Source organism: Corvus moneduloides, chromosome 3, assembly GCF_009650955.1.
Source record: "Corvus moneduloides isolate bCorMon1 chromosome 3, bCorMon1.pri, whole genome shotgun sequence".
NCBI lineage: Eukaryota > Metazoa > Chordata > Aves > Passeriformes > Corvidae > Corvus > Corvus moneduloides.
Window position 1 is genome coordinate 6,034,697 of NC_045478.1, and position 21,299 is coordinate 6,055,995.

Consider the following 21,299-nt stretch of genomic DNA (forward strand, 5'->3'; position numbering starts at 1 on the left):
GGAAGGAGGGATCTGCAGCGTGGTTTGCTGGGGCTGTGGAGTTTTGTGTGGTCACATCTGCAAGGTGCTGGTTTTGCCTGCTGAGTCTTGTGTATGTGAGGTTGTGAGGGATGATGTTGCACTGGATGTAGGGAATAAGATGGATCGTCCAGGGCTTTCTTGTGAAAGTGGTTGGGACTGTCACATTAAAGGATGAAGTGCATGAGTAGCAGCAGAGGAAGAAGGGAGGTGTGGTGGTTCCTTGTTGCGATAAGGAGCAACACAGATTCCCCAGGCAGGTGCAAAGGAGAGACACTTTATTGCAAAAACCCGGACTTTTTAAGCAGTTAGCCAGTTACCAGTTTACATAAATTTAAAGCACAACAAACATAATTCAACCAACCACCATACACCATGATATGGACATGTGATGATCACACTGCAGGTTTTTCTGCCCCTAATTCAGCTGTGTCTCTTTCCCGCAGTCCTTTTCTACTCAGCCGAAGTAACAGGCCTGAGCTATGATTTTACAAAGGCAACAAGGCCTTCATTTTATAAGGTTTTACCTATGTGCAACAGTTCCTGTCCTTTCAAGGCCTTTCCCTGGGGACATGTATCCAGATGAGATGCTTAAGACCAGCCTCTGGACCTGAGCTGGTGACAGAAATGATCAATTCAGGTTCTGCTCTGTTCATGTTGGAACTATTTTATGTTTCACCTGCTGTGGTGGGTTGACCTTGGGCAGCAGCCAGGCCCCCACCCAGCTGCTCCTTCTCTCTCACCCACAAGGAGGTGGAAAATAGGATGGAAAAGCTGATGGATCGAGATAAAGACAGTGAGATCACTCACAAGGTACTGTCACAGACAAAACAGACTTGACATGCGGAAAATGAATTTATTTTATTGCCTATTGAAAGTACAGAAGGATGATGAGAAACAAACACAAACTAGATCCTGCTGCCTGTACCACCATTCCATCCATCCTAGGCTGAACTTTACTCCTTCATCCCCAGCTCCTCCACCTCCTCCCCCACAGCAGCACAAGGGGGTGCAGTCAGTTCATAATGAGTTGTCTCCTCCACTCCATTTTCATGCTGTTCCCCTGATCCAGAACAAAATATGGGGTTTACTGAGCCAGAGTCCACTGGGAAAGCCAATCTCATCACCAAGTCAAAACAGGCCAGCAGGGCAGTCACACAGAGCAGGGAATCCTGTCCTTGCAGGCAGCGGAGCAGAGAGGACACACAGGGCTGGTGTGGGAAGGGGGCTCTGCACCCCCTGAGCACCTGGGGCCGTTCCTGCTTCGCTGTTTGTGCATCAGTGAGCACCTCTGGTGAGTGACAGGGATCAGCATGTTCACACAGAGCTGTCAGCCACTGCTGGACAGTGACACAGCCCATAATATATCACACAGCACAGGGCCACAGCAGAAAGAAAGGTAAACCAAAATAGAGATAAACCTGTAGTTAATTCCGTTGTTTCAAACAGAACATGCCAGAGTATTCATGGCAGGTTTGCAGTATTGTCATTGCTCTTTTACAGCCAGCCCCTGTACCAGGTCTAAATAAATTTGTTACTGACAATAATTTAACTCAAAGAATTACCTAAATGAAATTATAATTGAACATATCTTATTTAAGTCACATTATTTTAGTTCATAGTATTTGAATGATATATTCTTAATCTCAGTGATAAGAACATTTGTATCATCTACACTGCTTGGAGAGTTGCATTAGAGATTAAACTACTTGTTTTCTATAATGAAATATCAACATTTTGCATGGGCTCCTGTTTTTATTACAGTTCCTAACTCATGCAAACCTTGAAATTCACACTTCTTTCTAAGGGAAGAATCCTTAGCAGTGTCTTTTCTAATTTGGGATTGCTGAAAATCAGAATAAGGGAGTGAACGCCCAGAAAAGTGTACTGAAATACTACAATGAGAAATGCCATATGACTTCCAGTCCTTGTGACATAAACCATTTCTAAGACCAAACATACAAAATTGATGCTGTACATCACTAAGAAGGAGAGAATAGATTTCATGGCTCTGATGTGGGCTTCCATGTTGAGGTTCTTCATGGAGTTTGTCTGCATCTTGCGTTTGTGTCTCCAGAGAGAAAAGAGAAGGAAAACAGCAGAAAAGATGACTGCCATAAATGAAGCAGCATATACAAAGCCAGCGAGAAAAAAAGAAGGGAAAAAATGTTTATCCATTTCGATATTTGTTCTCCAAAAGTTTCCTTGTGCAGTGGAATTGCGGTTGTTGCAGTGAGGTTTAGCAGCGATGTCGTAGGCAAGGATGCCAATAGCCAAAGCTAAAATCCCTGACCCCAAAAACAGCCACGGCACAATCCTGTCAATTTTTACTTTCAGGTAGATGAAGAACCTGTTCCTGAAATTCGCAATTTTTATGCAATAAAAAACACAAAGACAGGCAGAAAACCACAAGTTGCAATTATTAAAAAAGGTTTGAAAAAATACAGCTAGTTGAAGTACGGTATGAACATAAAGGTAATTGGGATAAATTATTGAAAGAAATGAGTATGTCCAAGAGATGCACAAAGAGCAAAACCTGGAGCATCCCAGAAGCAGCAAGATCTTCTCATTAGAGTTCAAGGCTTTCTTTTTGACCCAGAAAATGCAAAGCACACAAACAAGGAAAGCATTTATCCACATGCCAGCAAAGGCCTCCAGGCTGATGATGGCCACAGCTGTGGCCCCGTATGAAGTGACATTGGATTGCTGTGGAGAGTGACAAGCTTCCATGCTGCGAGCTGGGGAGCAGAGCTGTGCTGGCCAAGGGGGCTGTGGCAGCAGTGCCTGAGGCAGGGCAGTGGCTGCTCTTGGTGGAGTGTCAGGGATGGCAAGAGCAGCTTTATAGAGCTGCTGCTGCTGCTGGGGGGGATTTTGGTGCTGCTGCTCTGGGGAGCAGGGCAGGTGCAGGGATGTAAATGTGCTGGGTATCGCCTTACCTGGGGCCGGTGTCACCCTTGACTATTTGAATGTTGGTTCAGGGGGGCTGTGTTGGGTGACACAAACAGTGGAGATGTTTTTGTGCAGTGGAGAGTGTTGTGCTTTTGTGCCTGACCCCTGTTTGAGCAGTGTGAGGCTTCAGGACCTGGGTTCTCGTGTCCCTTGGTCACCTACTATGTCCAATTTAGTTTTTGATTGCATTCATTTAACAATGTCATTTCTTTTGTTATTTTTTTACATTGACGAAGGGCAGACCATTGCCTTGAGGGAATTTTTGATTTCCTGATATTGCCTGTTGCCTGCTTTATGCTTTGATCTGAGTTTTCTCTCTGGTTTTGCTGACTGAACAGAAAACACATTGTGGGGTTGTTATTTCTTTGTTTCCTTGTTTTCTTGCTTTCTTGCTTCTTTCCTTTTCTCTCCATTTCTTTGTGAGTAGAATAGAAGTTATTTTTACTACAACAGGTGTGAATTTGAACTGTCTGTGCTGGGACTGTGCAGGACCACACCATGGCTGGATTTTGGGCTCAGCTCTGCATGGGGAATCTGGCCCCTTGAAAACAAAATAGTATAGTATCAGAGTCTCAGATGCGGGGTTTTCCATGCATGAAATATGTGGATCGGGTCTTTACAGGGTCTGCTTTTAGTTCAAAGCCATCCCCTCCAGCATCATTGGAGAAGGGGAAAGATTCACTGAGACTTTGTACCTACCACCCCCTGTGGAGGTTGTGTGGTCTTGGGAAAAAGAAATATTGTAGTGATTAAGATGTTACTCTGGTTTAAAGGTTGTTTCTCTCATTTCATGAACAGGAATGAATCTTTTTGAAGGTGATAATATGAAAAATGCACACCTGGCACTGACTATGCAGTAAATTGTCCCTCTGAGCCAGAGCTGGTGAAAGAAATGAACAATTGGATTCTGTTCTGTTGATATTGGAATTATTTAATGTTTACAGGGCCTGCTGTGGATTGTTAAACTTGGACACCTGCCAGACCCCATCATCCAGCCTTTTCTTCACTCCTGTTGTGCAGCAGGACAAGAAGGAAAATAGAAGATGGAAAAGCTCATGGGTTGAGATCACGACAGGGAGATCAATTGCCAGTTACTGTCATGGAGAAAACAGACTCAAATTTTGGAAAATTAATTTAATTTATTGCTCTTTGAATATGGAGTAGGATGGTGAGAAACAAGCACAAAACTAGAACTCTTTGCCTTCTACCCTTCTTCATCACAGCCCAAAATTCACTCTTTCATTCCCAGCTTCTCCACTTCCTCCCCCACAGTGGGACAGGGAATGAGCGTTGCTGTCAGTCCATAATAAGTTTTCTCTTCCACTCCTTCTGTCTCACTCTCTTCCCTGCTAGAGTGTGGATCCCATCCGCGGGCTGCAGTCCTTCAGGAACATCTGTCTCCAGCATGGAGTCTCCATAGGCTGCAGTCCTTCAAGGCGCACCCACCCCACCCAGTGTTACAAGTGATAATATTGCAAAGAACAGAGACACAGCAGAAAGAAATGGAAACCCAAATACAAATAAACCTGGTGCTGAGTTCAGTCATTTTTCAACCAGCAAATGCCAAAGCGTTTGAGGAAGATTTCCAGTCCTGTTATTGTCCCTTTGTGTCCAGCCCAGGGACCAGGTCTAAATGAATTTGTTATTGACAACAGTTGAAGTCAAAGAATTTTCTAAGTGAAACCATAGTAGCAATTTATTTAACTCATTTCAATTAAGTTTAAAGAATTTGAATGAAGTTTTGCTTACTTTGATGTTGAGGAGAGAACAACTATATAATCTACACTGCCTAGAGAGTTGAATTATCTATTTTTTATAGTGAAAGATCAACATTTTTCATGGGCTCCAGATTTTACTGGAGCTCCTACCTCATGCAAACCTTGCACTTGACATGGGACAGAATCCTTATCAGTGTTTTTTTCAGCTTAGGATTGCTGAAAATCAGAATAAGAGAATGAACACCTGGAAAACCATACAGAAATATGTAAACAAGAAACACCATGGAATTTTCCTCCTGTGTTGAAGGAATCAGGGTTGAGGTCAAAAAGACAAAGTTAATGCTGTATATTATAAGTAAGGAGAGAATAGATTTCATGGCTTTGATGTGGGCATCCATGCTGAGGTTGTTCCTGGAGTTTGTCTGCATCTTGCGTTTGTGTCTCCAGAGAGAAAAGAGAAGTAGAAGGGCAGAAAAGATGACTGCTGTGAAAGAAGTGACAAATCCAAAGCCATAGATAAAATAAATATGGAAAAAACCATCATCCATTTTGCCACACATTTCTGAAAAATGTCCTCGCCCGGTGGAATTGCGCTTGTTACACTGTGCTTTATCAATGATGTTGTACAGAGAGCTGCCAACAGCCAATGATAAAAGCACTGACCCCAACAAGAGCCAGGGCACAATCCTGTCAATTTTTACTTTCAGGTAGATGAAGAACCTGTTCCTGAAATTCGCAATTTTTATGCAATAAAAAACACAAAGACAGGCAGAAAACCACAAACTGGAACAATAACAAAAGTTTTGAGTAGATAAAAGAAATTTACATGTGGGTTGAACATCAAGATAATTGGGATAAATTATTGAAAGAAAGGAATATACCCATGAGATGCACAAATGCCAAAACCTGGAACATCCCAGAAGCAGCAAGATCTTCTCATTAGAGTTCAGGGTTTTCTTTTTGACCCAGGCAATGCAAAGCACACAGACAAGGAAAGCATTTATCCACATGCCAGCAAAGGCCTCCAGGCTGATGATGGCCACAGCTGTGGCCCCGTATGAAGTGACATTGGATTGCTGTGGAGAGTGACAAGCTTCCATGCTGCGAGCTGGGGAGCAGAGCTGTGCTGGCCAAGGGGGCTGTGGCAGCAGTGCCTGAGGCAGGGCAGTGGCTGCTCTTGGTGGAGTGTCAGGGATGGCAAGAGCAGCTTTATAGAGCTGCTGCTGCTGCTGGGGGGGATTTTGGTGCTGCTGCTCTGGGGAGCAGGGCAGGTGCAGGGATGTAAATGTGCTGGGTATTGCCTTACCTGGGGCCGGTGTCACCCTTGACTATTTGAATGTTGGTTCAGGGGGGCTGTGTTGGGTGACACAAACAGCAGAGATGTTTTTGTGCAGTGGAGAGTATTGAGATTTTGTGCCTGACCCGTGTTTGAGCAGTGTCAGGCTTCAGGACCTGGGTTCTTGTGTCCTTCGGTCACCTCCAATGACCAATTTAATTTTGGATACACCAATTCAAAAATAGTATTTCTTTTGCTAATTTGTAATATTGATGAAAGGCAGAGAACTTCCTTAAGAAAATTTTCTTTTCCTGATACTGCCTGTTGCCTGCTTTATGCTTTGATCTGAGTTTTCTCTCTAGTTTTTCTGTCAGAACAGAAAACACGGTTTAGGATTGTTGGGTTTTGTTTACTTCTTCCTTTCTTCTTCTCTCCAAGTTTTTGTGAGGAGAATGGAAGTTATTTCTATTACAACAGGTCTGAATATGAAGTGTCTGTGCTGGCACTGTGCTTGTACAGGGGCCTGAAATGAAAATGTTACTGAGCAGGACCATACTGTGACTGGGGTTTGGGGTCAGCCCTGTGTGAGGAATCTGGCACCTTAAAAAAATAATGGTATAAAATCAGGATCTCCAATGCTGGGCTTTCAAATCAGGAGGATATGCATCACGTGCTTGAAACATGTGTCTGCTCATGCTTCCTATCAATCCCCTCCAGCATCTCAAGAAGGAGAAGATTGTATCTAACACCCCACATACATATTTCAGATTCCCTCATGTAACTCAGGTGGCACCAGACCCTGGTGTTTCTGCTTCTGGATGGACACACAGATGTATTGGGATCTGAGTCACACTGCACACAGACTGAATTTTTTCCATCAGAGTTTGATTAACGCCAAGCCTCTTCTCTCTCCACCATCTGTTTCTTTCTCCTTTTATGATGTAGAGAATCCTAAATGATACATAAAGCTGATATGGTGGAGCAGTGCATCTGTGTGGAACTGCTGGCTTTGCTCCATGCTCTCAGCCATGACAGCATTGCAGTCATGTGACAGAGATGCTCTATTACAGAAAAAAAGGGTTTTTCCTGATACTGGATGGTGTTTCTGACAGAGATTCCTGACTCCTGAGTGCCTACAACATCAGAGCTCTGCAGGAGGAGGAAAGGGTTGGCCTTCTCTTGGGCAGGATTTACCCTCGGAATGTCCATGTCTGGATCCAGGCAGTGCTGGGGCCCAGGGGGGTCCCTGTGAGGGGAGGTTGGGGCTGCACCATGCCGGGCACGTCGCGGTGTTTTCTCAAGTGTGGGTGGCAGCAGGGTTTTGACCAGACCAAGACCCAGCCCCTGACCCTATAGATGGGTCCCTGTGAATGGAGCTGTGTCTGTGCTGGACTTTGCTGTATGGGTGGAGAGCAGGAACTGCCACAGGACAGTCCCACTGAGAGGAATGCCCCTTAGACCAGAGAGATGAAGACTGGGAACTCCAGAAAGAAAAGCCTGGAAACCCACCATGTTTTCTGGAGAGCTGCACAACCTCTGCTCAAAAGAAAAATGGAAAAAAAGGTGGAAACAGTAGTGTGTTGTGTCTCTTTGGTAGCTTCTGGTGGTGCCTCCACTTTTCTTGGTAGTGGGGTGTAGTGGGGAGAGGTTGATGTTGGGCTTTCTCTGAACACATGGGTCTAACAGGCTGCAACTCCCATTCCTGGCCCAGCAAAAGGGAACGTGTGCTCCTCACTTCTTTCATGTCTCTGTGGCTGCCAAGAGTGTTGGAGCACTGCCTTGTTTTTAGCAGTGCCCCCAGCCCTTTTTATGTCTCTGCTCAGAGAAATGCTCTCTCCAGAAGATCTTGTGCTTTAGCCCCCACCTCCATGCCACTGTGTCTCGGTTTTGAAAGACAGGTGTCTGCTAAGGGAGGCAGAGGCCCCCCCTTGAAGTGGCAGATATAACCCCTTTTCCCTCCAAGTTATTATATTTTGAAATCAAGGGCCTTTAGGCAAAGATGTGGGAAATAGGAATAACAGTTCTTTACTCTCTATATATATGTGTATATAACCAGTCAAACAAAAACAACAACAACTATGGCAGTAACAGCAATCACAAACCCAGTCCCAGCCTTCTCGGCTGCCGGGCCCTTTCCCCTCGGGTGCAGTTCCGCTCGCAGCCGGCAGGGGCGCTGGCGGCTCCCGGTGAGCAGGGCAGGTGCGATGGTTCCCCCGCGGCTGCAGGGGGCGCTCCGGAGCGAGCTCGGGGAGCACGCGGCACCGGTGCTCCGGGGATCCCGGGAAGGGATGGGACAAAGGCTTCACAAACCCCTGGGCAGCCGATCCCGGACTCTCAGGGACAGCAGGCTGGAACGGCAGGGACGAACGCAAATCCCGGGTGGCAGGCGAGATGTATCCAGATGGGAGAACCCCACGGAGGCCCAGGCAGGCAGGGCGAGCAGGGCTACAGCGTAGCGGAAGCTCGAAGCAGCAGCGGGGCAGGGCAGCCACAGCCCGGTCTCCAGCAGGGCAGGGAAAGCGGCTTTTGGGGTCCCGGCGTTGTTTCCAGCAGGAAGAAAGAACGGCCAAAAAGAAAGAAGCAGCAGCTCCTTTCTCTGCAGCTTCTCTCTCCGGACGCTCAGAGCGAACTGACCCCACACCCAGGTGTAGACAAAGGAGTAGCCAGGTCCGCCCCACTCCCCTTTTGTCTTTCTTAAGTACAGCTATTTGTCCCCTAGCAACATGCATATGGGAGAAAATTCCTTTAACAGGAAAAAAAACAGACTAAACTAAAACCCCAACATTATCCACCCCGAATTTTTTCCCATACTAACATGTTACATGAAACTTAACTTTTTTTAACCATATAAATCTATGCATTACCCAAATTATATACAAATATACATGCTGATACTGATACAAGTACAGAGCCATGGGTAGTTCACCCTAAAACAAGGTCCCCTTGAGGTAAGCATCGGGTCTCTCCATCCTTTTGCATCACCCACCAGGTGCAACCTGGTCCCTGAGCAAAAACAACCCCACGGATGGGTTTGTCTTTGCTCAAGGCAGACTTTACCCAAACAGTTTTTCCAAGCATACCTCTCATGTGCACCACTGGAACCTTATCCCCGTCTGTTGTTTGTAGGGGTTCAGATTGGGCAGGGCCTGCTCGGCTGGTGGAACCTCGAGTGTTAACTAACCAGGTGGCTCTTGCTAAATGCATCTCCCAGTTTTTGAAAGTCCCCCCACCCAGTGCCTTCAAGGTGGTTTTAAGCAGTCCATTACACCGCTCAACCTTCCCAGCTGCTGGTGCATGGTAAGGGATGTGGTACACCCACTCTATGCCATGTTCTCTAGCCCAGGTGTTTATAAGGCTGTTCTTGAAATGAGTCCCATTGTCAGACTCGATTCTCTCAGGGGTGCCATGCCTCCAAAGGACTTGCTTTTCCAGGCCCAGGATGGTGTTCCGGGCAGTAGCGTGAGGCACAGGGTAGGTCTCCAGCCATCCAGTGGTGGCTTCTACCATTGTGAGCACATAGCGCTTGCCTTGGCGGGTTTGAGGCAGTGTGATGTAATCAATCTGCCAGGCCTCCCCATACCTGTATTTGGACCATCGCCCACCATACCACAGAGGCTTCACCCGCTTGGCCTGCTTGATCGCAGCGCATGTCTCACAATCATGGATAACCTGGGAGATACTGTCCATGGTTAGATCCACCCCTCGGTCTCGTGCCCACTTATAGGTGGCATCTCTGCCCTGATGACCTGAGGCATCATGGGCCCATCGAGCTAGGAACAATTCTCCTTTATGTTGCCAATCCAAGTCTATCTGGGACACCTCTATTTTCGCAGCCTGATCTACCTGTTTGTTGTTATGATGTTCTTCATTAGCCCGGCTCTTGGGGATGTGAGCATCTACATGACGGACCTTCACGGATAGCTTCTCTACCCGAGTGGCAATGTCTTTCCACTCTTCAGCAGCCCAGATTGGTTTTCCTCTGCGCTGCCAGTTTGCCTTATTCCACCTTTCCAGCCAACCCCACAGAGCATTGGCTACCATCCATGAATCAGTGTAGAGGTAGAGCTTTGGCCACTTCTCTCTTTCAGCTATGTCCAGAGCTAATTGGACAGCTTTGAGCTCAGCAAATTGGCTCGATCCACCTTCTCCTTCAGTAGCCTGTGCAACTTGTCGTGTGGGGCTCCATACAGCGGCTTTCCATTTCCGGCTAGCGCCTACAATTCGGCAGGAACCATCAGTGAAGAGGGCGTATTGTCTTTCACTCTCTGGTAGCTCGTTATATGGTGGGGCTTCTTCGGCACGTGTCACCTGCTCCTCTTCTTCTTCAGAAGATAACCCAAAAGTCTCACCTTCCGGCCAGTTCGTAATTATTTCCAAGATCCCAGGGCGACTTGGGTTTCCAATTCGGGCGCGCTGCGTGATGAGGGCAATCCATTTGCTCCAAGTAGCGTCGGTGGCGTGATGCGTGGAGAGAACCTTTCCTTTGAACATCCACCCCAGCACCGGTAGTCGGGGTGCCAGGAGGAGTTGTGCCTCTGTGCCGATTACTTCTGAGGCAGCCTGGACTCCTTCATAAGCTGCCAGGATTTCCTTCTCTGTGGGAGTGTAGTTGGCTTCAGATCCTCTGTAGCTTCGGCTCCAGAATCCCAGTGGTCGGCCCCGAGTCTCACCAGGCACCTTCTGCCAGAGGCTCCAGGACAGACCATTGTTCCCGGCTGCAGAGTAGAGCACGTTCTTCACCTCTGGTCCTGTCCTGACTGGGCCAAGGGCTACGGCGTGAGTAATTTCCTGTTTGATCTGAGTGAAGGCTTGCTGCTGTTCAGGGCCCCAGTGGAAATCATTCTTCTTGCGGGTAACCAGGTAGAGAGGACTCACGATCTGGCTGTACTCGGGAATGTGCATCCTCCAGAAACCTATAGCACCTAGGAAAGCTTGTGTTTCCTTCTTGTTGGTCGGCGGAGACATTGCTGTGATCTTATTGATGACCTCAATGGGAATCTGACGTCGTCCATCTTGCCACTTTACTCCCAGGAACTGGATCTCTCGGGCAGGTCCCTTGACCTTGCTCTTCTTGATGGCAAAACCAGCTTGCAGGAGAATTTGAATTATTCTCTCTCCTTTCTCAAACACTTCGGTTGCGGTGTTCCCCCACACAATGATGTCATCAATGTACTGCAGATGTTCTGGAGCCTCACCCTTTTCTAGTGCAGTCTGGATCAGTCCATGACAGATGGTGGGACTGTGCTTCCACCCCTGGGGCAGTCGGTTCCAGGTGTACTGCACGCCCCTCCAGGTGAAGGCAAACTGAGGCCTGCACTCTGCTGCCAGAGGAATGGAGAAGAATGCATTGGCAATGTCAATAGTGGCGTACCACTTTGCTGCTTTGGACTCCAGCTCGTACTGGAGCTCCAACATGTCTGGCACGGCAGCGCTCAACGGTGGAGTCACTTCATTCAGGGCACGATAGTCCACAGTCAATCTCCATTCCCCGTCAGACTTGCGCACAGGCCAGATGGGGCTGTTGAAGGGTGAGTGGGTCTTGCTGACCACCCCTTGACTCTCCAGCTCGCGGATCATCTTGTGGATGGGGATCACAGCATCTCGATTTGTCCGATACTGCCGGCGGTGCACTGTCGAGGTGGCAATTGGCACTCGTTGCTCTTCCACTTTCAGGAGCCCAACTGCAGAAGGATTCTCAGATAGTCCAGGCAGGGTGTTCAATTGCCTAGTGCCCTCTGCCTCCACAGCAGCAATCCCAAATGCCCATCTGAGTCCCCTTGGGTCTTTGTAGTAGCCATTCCGGAGGAAGTCTATGCCCAGAATACACGGGGCCTCTGGGCCGGTCACAATCGGATGCTTTTGCCACTCTTTCCCAGTCAGGCTCACCTCAGCTTCCAAAAGGGTCAACTGCTGTGATCCCCCGGTCACCCCAGCGATGGATACAGGTTCTGCCCCCACATGTCCCGATGGCATTAAAGTACACTGTGCCCCAGTATCAACCAATGCATCATATTTTTGTGGCTCTGATGTGCCAGGCCATCGGATCCACACCGTCCAGAAAACTCGGTTCTCCCGTGCCTCTTCCTGGCTAGAGGCAGGGCCCCTCTAGCCCTGGTTATCATTCTTTCCCTGGGTGTACATGCTCGAGGTACCTTCAAGGGGATCCGACATATCATCCTCCCTTCTGTAATGCCTGGCAGCTCGGTCACGGGAGGCTGAGGCTACCTTCACCTTAGCGGAACCCCCTCGGTTAGTGCCTCCCTCCTTGAGTTCACGCACCCGCGCTGCCAGGGCAGAGGTGGGTTTCCCATCCCACCTTCTCATGTCTTCCCCATGCTCACACAGGAAAAACCACAGCTCAGCTCGTGGGGTGTACCCTCTCTCTCTAGCAGGGGGACGACGGGCTCTGACTTGGGGGCCTGTGACTCGCACTGGTGCCACACTGACCCTCCTCATCTCCTCCCTCATCTCCTCCCTCATCTCCTCCCTCATTTCCTTCCTCATCTCCTTCATCTCCTCTTTGAGGTCCTGGACCACAGCAGAGACATGAGCTTTCAGCGGGCCATTGATCATGCTGTCATAATGCCTGAGCCTGTTGGCAACAGAGCCCACTGTTTCTCGGGTATTGTCAGCATCAATCGTTGCAATGAAGGTGGTGTATTGCGATGGCCCTAGCCTTGCCAGGTTCCACATCATCTGTCCTGTGCACCTGACCTTATCGGGGTCATTATCATGCTGTCCATCCTTCCCAAAGAGTACCTCTAATATTGCCACCTCTCTTAGCTGTTGGATCCCTTGCTCGAGTGTCTTCCACTGCATTCTATGATGATACTCCTGCATTCTTTCTTTGTGAATGAACCTTTCTCTCACACTCATTAAGAGCCGCTCCCAGAGAGAGAGAGGCCCTGGCTCCCTCACAAATATCTGGTCCACACCTGGGTCCTGGGTCAACGATCCCAGATACCTTGCCTCACCACTATCCAGTTGCACACTTGTGCCCATAAGGTCCCAAACCCGAAGCAGCCAGGTGGTATAAGGCTCACGCCCCCTTCGCACAATGTCGTTTCGCATAGCACGGAGACTGTCATGCGACAGGGACTCAGTGATGACTTCTGGCTCTGGCTCTCCTGCTGGTTGTGAGGGCCCTGGTTGCCCATCATCATTAACTGGTCGTACTGATTTGGTCTTATACTTCCTCCTTTGCACAGGGGCGACTGCTGCTGGCTGTGGTTGTCCTTGTGGTTCAGCTGAAGCCTGGACGGTTGTAACATCCGTGGGTTCCACTGCTGCACCATCGGACTCACCCTCTTTGGGGCAGGGAGAGGGTTTTTCACTAGCTGAGGAGGTGTATTCCCTTAGCAATTGGCATATCTCCTGGCGCACCTGGCCCATCTCCTGGCACATCTCCTTGCGCACCTGGCCCATCTCCTGGCATATCCCCTGGCGCACCTGACCCATCTCTTGGCACATCTCCTGCATCCCTTTTGCCAGTACCCCCACCCAGTTTGGGTAGTCCATTTCTGAGGTGGACTGTTGGGCAGTATCAGTCTGTGGGGCGGGATCTCTAGTGTCTGGGGCTGTGGCAGGCTCTGGCTCTGGGGTAGGATCTCTAGTGTCTGGGGCCGTGTCAGGTTCTGGGGTAGGAACTCTACTCTCTGGGGCCATGTCAGGCTCTGGGGCAGGATCAGGCTCTGGAGTAGGAACTCTACTCTCTGGGGCCATGTCAGGTTCTGGGGCAGGATCTCTAGTCTCTGGGGCTGGTGTCTGGGTAGATATCCAAGCCAATCTCAACTTATCCTTGAATGCTAAATAGAGTAGGCCTATCAGCAGCAGATGGTTAGTATTCAGAGGGAATTTAAACCCTTCGAAAATTGATGGGGTGGGCCCAAAGAACTGGTTGAGGGGTTGGGAGAAAACTTCCCCTGGTGTCATTTCCTCACAGAAAGTACCATTGTTAACATAACCCCAAAAACATGTGCTCAGTGTGTGATAGCTGTTTATCCATGTGCCCACATTCCGGAGGAAGTTAAAAACCCATGAATTCCTCACCTTCTCGACCCATAACGCAAGCTGGATAACAGCAATGGTAGCCTTAGTCAGAGGACCCATATTCAAGTAAGGAGCTGCAAAGGGGAAGAATATAGCCACGGCTACATGCCACCCGAACCAGGGTAAACTAGACCACATAGTGCTGCCTAACAAGGTTCCAATATCCAGCACACAAAAATAAAGTTATCGAGGAACTGTTATTCCTTTTTCACCTCTATCTCTTAATGCCCTCAGGCCCCACGTTGGGCGCCAAGATCTGTCTCGGTTTTGAAAGACAGGTGTCTGCTAAGGGAGGCAGAGGCCCCCCCTTGAAGTGGCAGATATAACCCCTTTTCCCTCCAAGTTATTATATTTTGAAATCAAGGGCCTTTAGGCAAAGATGTGGGAAATAGGAATAACAGTTCTTTACTCTCTATATATATGTGTATATAACCAGTCAAACAAAAACAACAACAACTATGGCAGTAACAGCAATCACAAACCCAGTCCCAGCCTTCTCGGCTGCCGGGCCCTTTCCCCTCGGGTGCAGTTCCGCTCGCAGCCGGCAGGGGCGCTGGCGGCTCCCGGTGAGCAGGGCAGGTGCGATGGTTCCCCCGCGGCTGCAGGGGGCGCTCCGGAGCGAGCTCGGGGAGCACGCGGCACCGGTGCTCCGGGGATCCCGGGAAGGGATGGGACAAAGGCTTCACAAACCCCTGGGCAGCCGATCCCGGACTCTCAGGGACAGCAGGCTGGAACGGCAGGGACGAACGCAAATCCCGGGTGGCAGGCGAGATGTATCCAGATGGGAGAACCCCACGGAGGCCCAGGCAGGCAGGGCGAGCAGGGCTACAGCGTAGCGGAAGCTCGAAGCAGCAGCGGGGCAGGGCAGCCACAGCCCGGTCTCCAGCAGGGCAGGGAAAGCGGCTTTTGGGGTCCCGGCGTTGTTTCCAGCAGGAAGAAAGAACGGCCAAAAAGAAAGAAGCAGCAGCTCCTTTCTCTGCAGCTTCTCTCTCCGGACGCTCAGAGCGAACTGACCCCACACCCAGGTGTAGACAAAGGAGTAGCCAGGTCCGCCCCACTCCCCTTTTGTCTTTCTTAAGTACAGCTATTTGTCCCCTAGCAACATGCATATGGGAGAAAATTCCTTTAACAGGAAAAAAAACAGACTAAACTAAAACCCCAACACACTGTCACAGATACTACAAGACTTGACAGGAAAGGCCAGAAAAGAGTGAAAGCCTAATTACAGAACCACTGAATGGTTTGAATTGGATGAAGCCTTAAAGATCATCTCATTCCATGCCCATGCCATGGGCAGCATCGACTTCCACTATCCCAGGTTGTTCAAAGTCCCATCTATTTCAAAACCACTTGCACATGCTTAATAATTCTTCCCCTCTTTTTTTTTTTTTTTTTTTTTTTTTTTTTTTGTGGGAATACAGAGAAAGAGGGAAGGGAATGCTCATGGAAATGCAACCCTTAAAAGAAAAGGCTCACAAACCAAGCTTTTTCGCCTTCAGTTCATCTTTTCAAATTAGCATCCTGGGGCCACTTGTGTTCCTAGAGCAGAAACTCATCCTCTGGGTTGACTCCAGAGAAAGTGTAGAGAAATAATGCAGTTCTTGTGCTCGAGGCATGAGCTCTGGCGAGCCGCACTCAGAGAGAGTCCAGCTGCGTTACTTCTGTGCATCGCTGAAGCGACTTGGGCATCAAGAAGGGTGCTGCTGGCTGAGCTAGCTAGCTGGCTTCTGTGCAGAGGGAACACGGCAGGAGCCGATGGGATCGGCTCACGTTTGCTCGGAGACAAAGGAAGAGAGAGGCTGTTCTGGTCTGGCTCCTAACAGGTTTATTGTTAGAAGTTTCGAAACCCAAACAAGCTCGGAAGGGATGGAATGCGATGGGATACTCCCCCGAGTCTTGTCCTCAGTTTTATAGGCAATTTGAAAACCCCGGTGAAAGGGGAAAACAACCAATGAGTTACAAGCCAGGGGGAGGATACCATTCAACAAGAACCACTGGGGGAAAGCGAGAGGCGGGAGTTGTAACAGAGAACCAATGAACAACCGAGTAACCGAGAATTTTCCCGAACCGGGGGAGGTGGCTTGTACCCGGGCACTGCCCAGGGGGTGCAGCTTAGGCTTCTGAGCCGCCCCTCGACCCACCCTCTGAGTCTGCCTCTTCGGGAAACTCGATCCAGGGGCGGGGCTGGGATTGACTGGCATCTCGCTGCCCCAGCCCCACAGTGGGCTGGGTCACAGCAACAGAGAAACTCTGGAGTCTTTGCATGGTTGCCCTGCAAGATAGACACCTTGGCTTTGTTGCAGGAAAAGAAGATCTGAGAAGCCTTCTGCTGGTAGAGGTGCATCAAAGGTTGTTCCCGAAATGCAGCAGGGATGTTGTGCACAGATTCTTATAGAAAGAACCTATGCCCAGCAGGCCTGATGCTACATGTGAGGTGATGCCCTGGCGAGTATTTTGGTACCTCTGAATTCTGCAGAGCTTCAGGGGGCCTCTGAGGTTTGGGCTCTACACCTGACAGATGTTCTCCTCCTGGGAGAACAGGAGGCCAAACAAACCCTGCCAAGAATGGATCGAAAATGCACCCTTTGACACCTGGCATGGGGTCAGACATCCCTCTGTGCCCAAGCTGGTGAGAGAAATGAACAAATCAGATTCTGCTCTGTTCATGCTGGAATTATTTCATGTTCAGAGAACCTGCTGTGGTTGGTTGACCTTGGGTAGGTGCCAGGCCACCCACCTAGCTGCTCCTTTACTCTCACTGCACAACAGGGCAGGGGCAGAAAAGAAGATGGAAAAGCTCACGGGTTGAGGTAAGGACAGGGAAATAACTCACCAATTACTGTCATGGACAAAACAGACTCAAATATAGGAAAATGAATTTAATTTATTGCCTAATGGAAGTGGAGTAGAGTGATGATGAACAAGCACAAAACTAGAACCCCTTCCCTCCTTCTTCACAAGCTAAAATTCACTCCTTCATTCCCAGCTTCTCCACCTCCTCACCCCACAGTGGTGCAGGGGGACAGGGAATGGGGGTTGCAGTCAGTCCATAACAAGTTGTCTCCTCCACTCCTTACTCTTCGCTCTCTCCTGCTGTGCCGATTCGGACAAATTTGGAGGAAAAATATCCTCTGATAGAAGACAGGTTACAACCAGCCCTCCCCCACCAGGTTTGGGAAAAAAATCTTCTTTGGAACACACAAGAAAAGGATAAAAATGCTAAATAATAAAACCTCTCACTGCGAAGAGAAACCTGGGAAAATTTCGGAGTCCTTCTGTAGATGTGGTCTCTCTCCTCCTCCTCGGAGCTGTGTTGTGTGCCCACCTCCAGGGCCTCGGTGGAAAATTCTCCCGATGTGTTCTGATGTTGAAACAGTCCAGAAGAGAAGAAGGGAAAAAAACCCAAAGCCCCAGGAAAGCAAAGTTCAACTCTCTGTCTTCCATCGAAGAAAAGGCACCAAAAGCTGGCTGAAAAGCAAGAAGGGTGCTTCCTCTGCTCTTGCTGCTGCAGAAGCAGAGGAGTGTGTATCTGTGTCCTTGAACAACTGCTTTGAAAAGTTCGCGCAGTTTTTTCCTCTCCCCCCCTCAGGCTCAGTTTAAAGGCACAGAAAGGCACAGAATTAATTTCTGGGCATAGAGTAGTGATAGGGGATACACATCATAAAGTCACCCCCAGACACTTGCTCAAGCGAGGATCCCATCCGTGGGCTGCAGTCCTTCAGGAACATCCGCCTTCAGCATGGAGTCTCCATAGGCTGCAGTCTTTCAAGGCGCACCCACCCCACCCAGTGTTACAAGTGATAATATGGCAAAGAACAGAGACACAGCAGAATGAAATGTACATCCAAATATAAATAAACCTGATGCTTATTTGATTTGTTTCAACCAGCAAATGCCAAAGTATTTGAGGAAGGTTTGCAGTATTGTTCTTGCCCCTTCGCCTCCAGCCCAGGGACCAGGTCTAAATGAATTTATTACTGACAACAACTGAACTCAAAGAATGACCTGAATGAAATGCTAACAGTAATTTAACTCATACTAATTTAATTCAAGGAATTTGAATGATTTATTCTTAATTTCAGTGGTAAAGAGAAAACATATGTATAATCTACACTGCCTGGAGAGTTGCATTAGAGATAAACTGACTTGTGTCTCATAATGAAATATCAAGATTTTGCATGGGCTCCATTATTTATTGCAGTTCGTGCTTCATACAAACCTTGCACCTGACATAGGATAGAATTCTTATCAGTGTCTTTTCCAGCTTGGGATTGCTAAGAATCAGAGTAAGGGAATGAAAACTTGGAAAAGCATACAGAAATAGTAAACTAAGAAAAACCACATGCTTTTCTTCCTTTGTTGAAGAAATCAGTGACAAGATCAAAAATGCAAAGTTAATGCTGTACATTACTAAGAAGGAGAGAATAGATTTCATGGCTTTGATGTGGGCATCCATGCTGAGGCTGTTAATGGAGTTTTTCTGCATCTTGCATTTGTGTCTCCAGAGAGAAAAGAGAAGTAGAAGGGCAGAAGAGATGACTGCTGTGAAAGAAGTGACAAATCCAAAGCCATAGATAAAGTACACATGGAAAAAATGCTCATCAGTTTTGTTAGTCAGTTTCAAAACATATCCTTGTCTATTGTAATTGCGGTTGTTACTGAGCTGTATATCAGCAATGTCATAGCTGGTGATGCCGACAGCCAAGGCTGAAAGCCCTGACCCCAACAAGAGCCAGGGCACAATCCTGTCAATTTTTACTTTCAGGTAGATGAAGAACCTGTTCCTGAAATTCGCAATTTTTATGCAATAAAAAACACAAAGACAGGCAGAAAACCACAAACTGGAACAGTAACAAAAGTTTTGAGTAGATAAAAGAAATTTACATGTGGGTTGAACATAAAGGTAATTGGGATAAATTATTAAAAGAAAGGAATATACCCATGAGATGCACAAATTCCAAAACCTGGAGCATCCCAGAAGCAGCAAGATCTTCTCATTAGAGTTCAGGGTTTTCTTTTTGACCCAGGCAATGCAAAGCACACAGACAAGGAAAGCATTTATCCACATGCCAGCAAAGGCCTCCAGGCTGATGATGGCCAGAGTTGTGGCCCCGTATGAAGTGACATTGGATTGCTGTGGAGAGTGACAAGCTTCCATGCTGCGAGCTGGGGAGCAGAGCTGTGCTGGCCAAGGGGGCTGTGGCAGCAGTGCCTGAGGCAGGGCAGTGGCTGCTCTTGGTGGAGTGTCAGGGATGGCAAGAGCAGCTTTATAGAGCTGCTGCTGCTGCTGGGGGGGATTTTGGTGCTGCTGCTCTGGGGAGCAGGGCAGGTGCAGGGATGTAAATGTGCTGGGTATCGCCTTACCTGGGGCCGGTGTCACCCTTGACTATTTGAATGTTGGTTCAGGGGGGCTGTGTTGGGTGACACAAACAGCGGAGATGTTTTTGTGCAGTGGAGAGTATTGAGATTTTGTGCCTGACCCCTGTTTGAGCAGTGTGAGGCTTCATGATCTGGGTTCTTCTGTGCCTTCATCACGTCCAGTGACCAATTTAATTTTGGATACACCAATTCAAAAAAGTATTTCTTTTGCTAATTTGTAATATTGATGAAGGGCAGAGCATTACCTTGATAGAATTTTAATTTTCTGATATTACCTGTTGTCTTCTTTATGCTTAGGTGTGAGTTTTCTCTGGTTTTGCTGACAGAACAGAAAGCACTGTGTAGGGTTGGGTGGTTTTTTATATTTTTTACTGGTTTTCTACTTTCTTTTTTCTTCCCTTTGTATGTTTGTGAGAAGAATGGAAGTTATTTGTATTAAAAGAGGTCTGAAGTTGAACTGTCTGTGCTGGGACTGTGCTTGTAGAGGAACATTAAATGAAAATGTTACACCCGCAAGACAATACCATGGCTGGGGCTTGGGCTCAACTCTCTGTGGGGAATTTTGCACCTTAAAAAATAATGCTATAAAATCAGAGTCTCCAATGCTGGGTTTTCAAAGCATGAAGATACGGATCAGGTACTTGAAACACAGGTGTTGCCTGCTGGTTCAAATCCATCCCCTCCACTACATCTTGAACAGGGGAAGGATTATCCAAGACTTTGTATCTCCCAGGCCATGTGCACATTTTTGTTGCCCTTGTGTGTCTCAAATGGCAAAAGACTCCTGCTTTTATGCATCTGAATGGACGTATAGTATTGGGATCTGAGTCACATCACACAGATGCTAAATTGATGCCATCAATGCTTGTTCAGGCTGAACCTCTTTCCTCTCCAGAATCTGTCTCTTTCTCCTTTTATGACCTGGTGAATCCCAGATGATAAGCCTTAGCTAGCTAGTTAGGCTATGAGTTGCCCAAGTTCTGGCTCAGTCCATTACAGCTGGGTATCAACTCCAGTGCAGAAGCATGTTGATGTCCTCAACAGCTGAAGAAAAATGCTCTGAGAAACAGCTCTCACAGAGGGAAATTTCCCATTGCCCCTATCCCAGCTGACACTGTGGGAAATAGGATTTTTTGATGTGGAACCCCTGTATTACTTGCCTTAGATAGAGCCTGATTTTGTACAGATCTCCAGGCTGCTGTTGTTCCGTTTTTGATTGACTTATGCTGCATTAATGGCTGTGTTACTGCTGGCCAGCCCAAGCAGTGCAGCTCTGCCCCAGCACACGTTCCCAATGTGCCCCAGTGACAACAGGATGCTGAGGAGTGGCAGATTGAACTGGTATCAGTGAATCTGGCTGATCATGAAGTCAGGAAATCCTAATCTCAAGAACCTGCATGCTGATCTTCTGCACCCTTCCTATTTTATCTCTTCTTAACAGTCCCAGCTCAATGCAAGCAGGGAAGAAAAGCAGATATTTTACAAGTAGAAGCGTTCAGAGCATCCTCCTTTCTTGTTTTCATCTAATTTAGGCACTATTTTAAATTCTGAAGAAATTAGGATTAAAACTATATAGTAAATCAGCGTTAAATTCCTATGGATATCTCCTGTGTTTACACTTCAGGAATGATGAAAATATTAAAACTTGTTATTAGGGGAATAAATAAATAAATAAATAAAGCTGATATGGTGCAGCAGTGCATCTGTGTGGAACTGCTGGCTTTGCTCCATGCTCTCAACCATGACAGCATTGCAGTCATGTGACAGAGATGCTCTATTACAGAAAAAAAGGATTTTTCCTGATACTGGATGGTGTTTCTGACAGAGATTCCTGACTCCTGAGTGCCTACAACATCAGAGCTCTGCAGGAGGAGGAAAGGGTTGGCCTTCTCTTGGGCAGGATTTACCCT

At 47.8% G+C, this 21,299-nt stretch overlaps 3 protein-coding genes across 3 annotated transcripts; all 3 read right to left on the reverse strand.

The window, feature by feature from the left end:
- Window positions 1-1,774: 1,774 nt before the first annotated feature.
- Window positions 1,775-2,778, reverse strand: LOC116441882 (taste receptor type 2 member 7-like). Its single transcript, XM_032104280.1, has one exon. It carries the CDS (start codon window positions 2,746-2,748, stop codon window positions 1,786-1,788), a length of 963 nt encoding a protein of 320 aa, XP_031960171.1. The 5' UTR covers window positions 2,749-2,778; the 3' UTR covers window positions 1,775-1,785.
- A 1,131-nt stretch (window positions 2,779-3,909) lies between these two features.
- Window positions 3,910-5,968, reverse strand: LOC116441813 (taste receptor type 2 member 9-like). Its single transcript, XM_032104145.1, has one exon. It carries the CDS (start codon window positions 5,783-5,785, stop codon window positions 4,832-4,834), a length of 954 nt encoding a protein of 317 aa, XP_031960036.1. The 5' UTR covers window positions 5,786-5,968; the 3' UTR covers window positions 3,910-4,831.
- A 12,234-nt stretch (window positions 5,969-18,202) lies between these two features.
- LOC116442231 (taste receptor type 2 member 9-like) lies at window positions 18,203-19,293 on the reverse strand. Its single transcript, XM_032105007.1, has one exon. The coding sequence runs from the start codon at window positions 19,166-19,168 to the stop codon at window positions 18,203-18,205; it is 966 nt and encodes a 321-aa protein (XP_031960898.1). The 5' UTR covers window positions 19,169-19,293.
- Window positions 19,294-21,299: the final 2,006 nt, after the last annotated feature.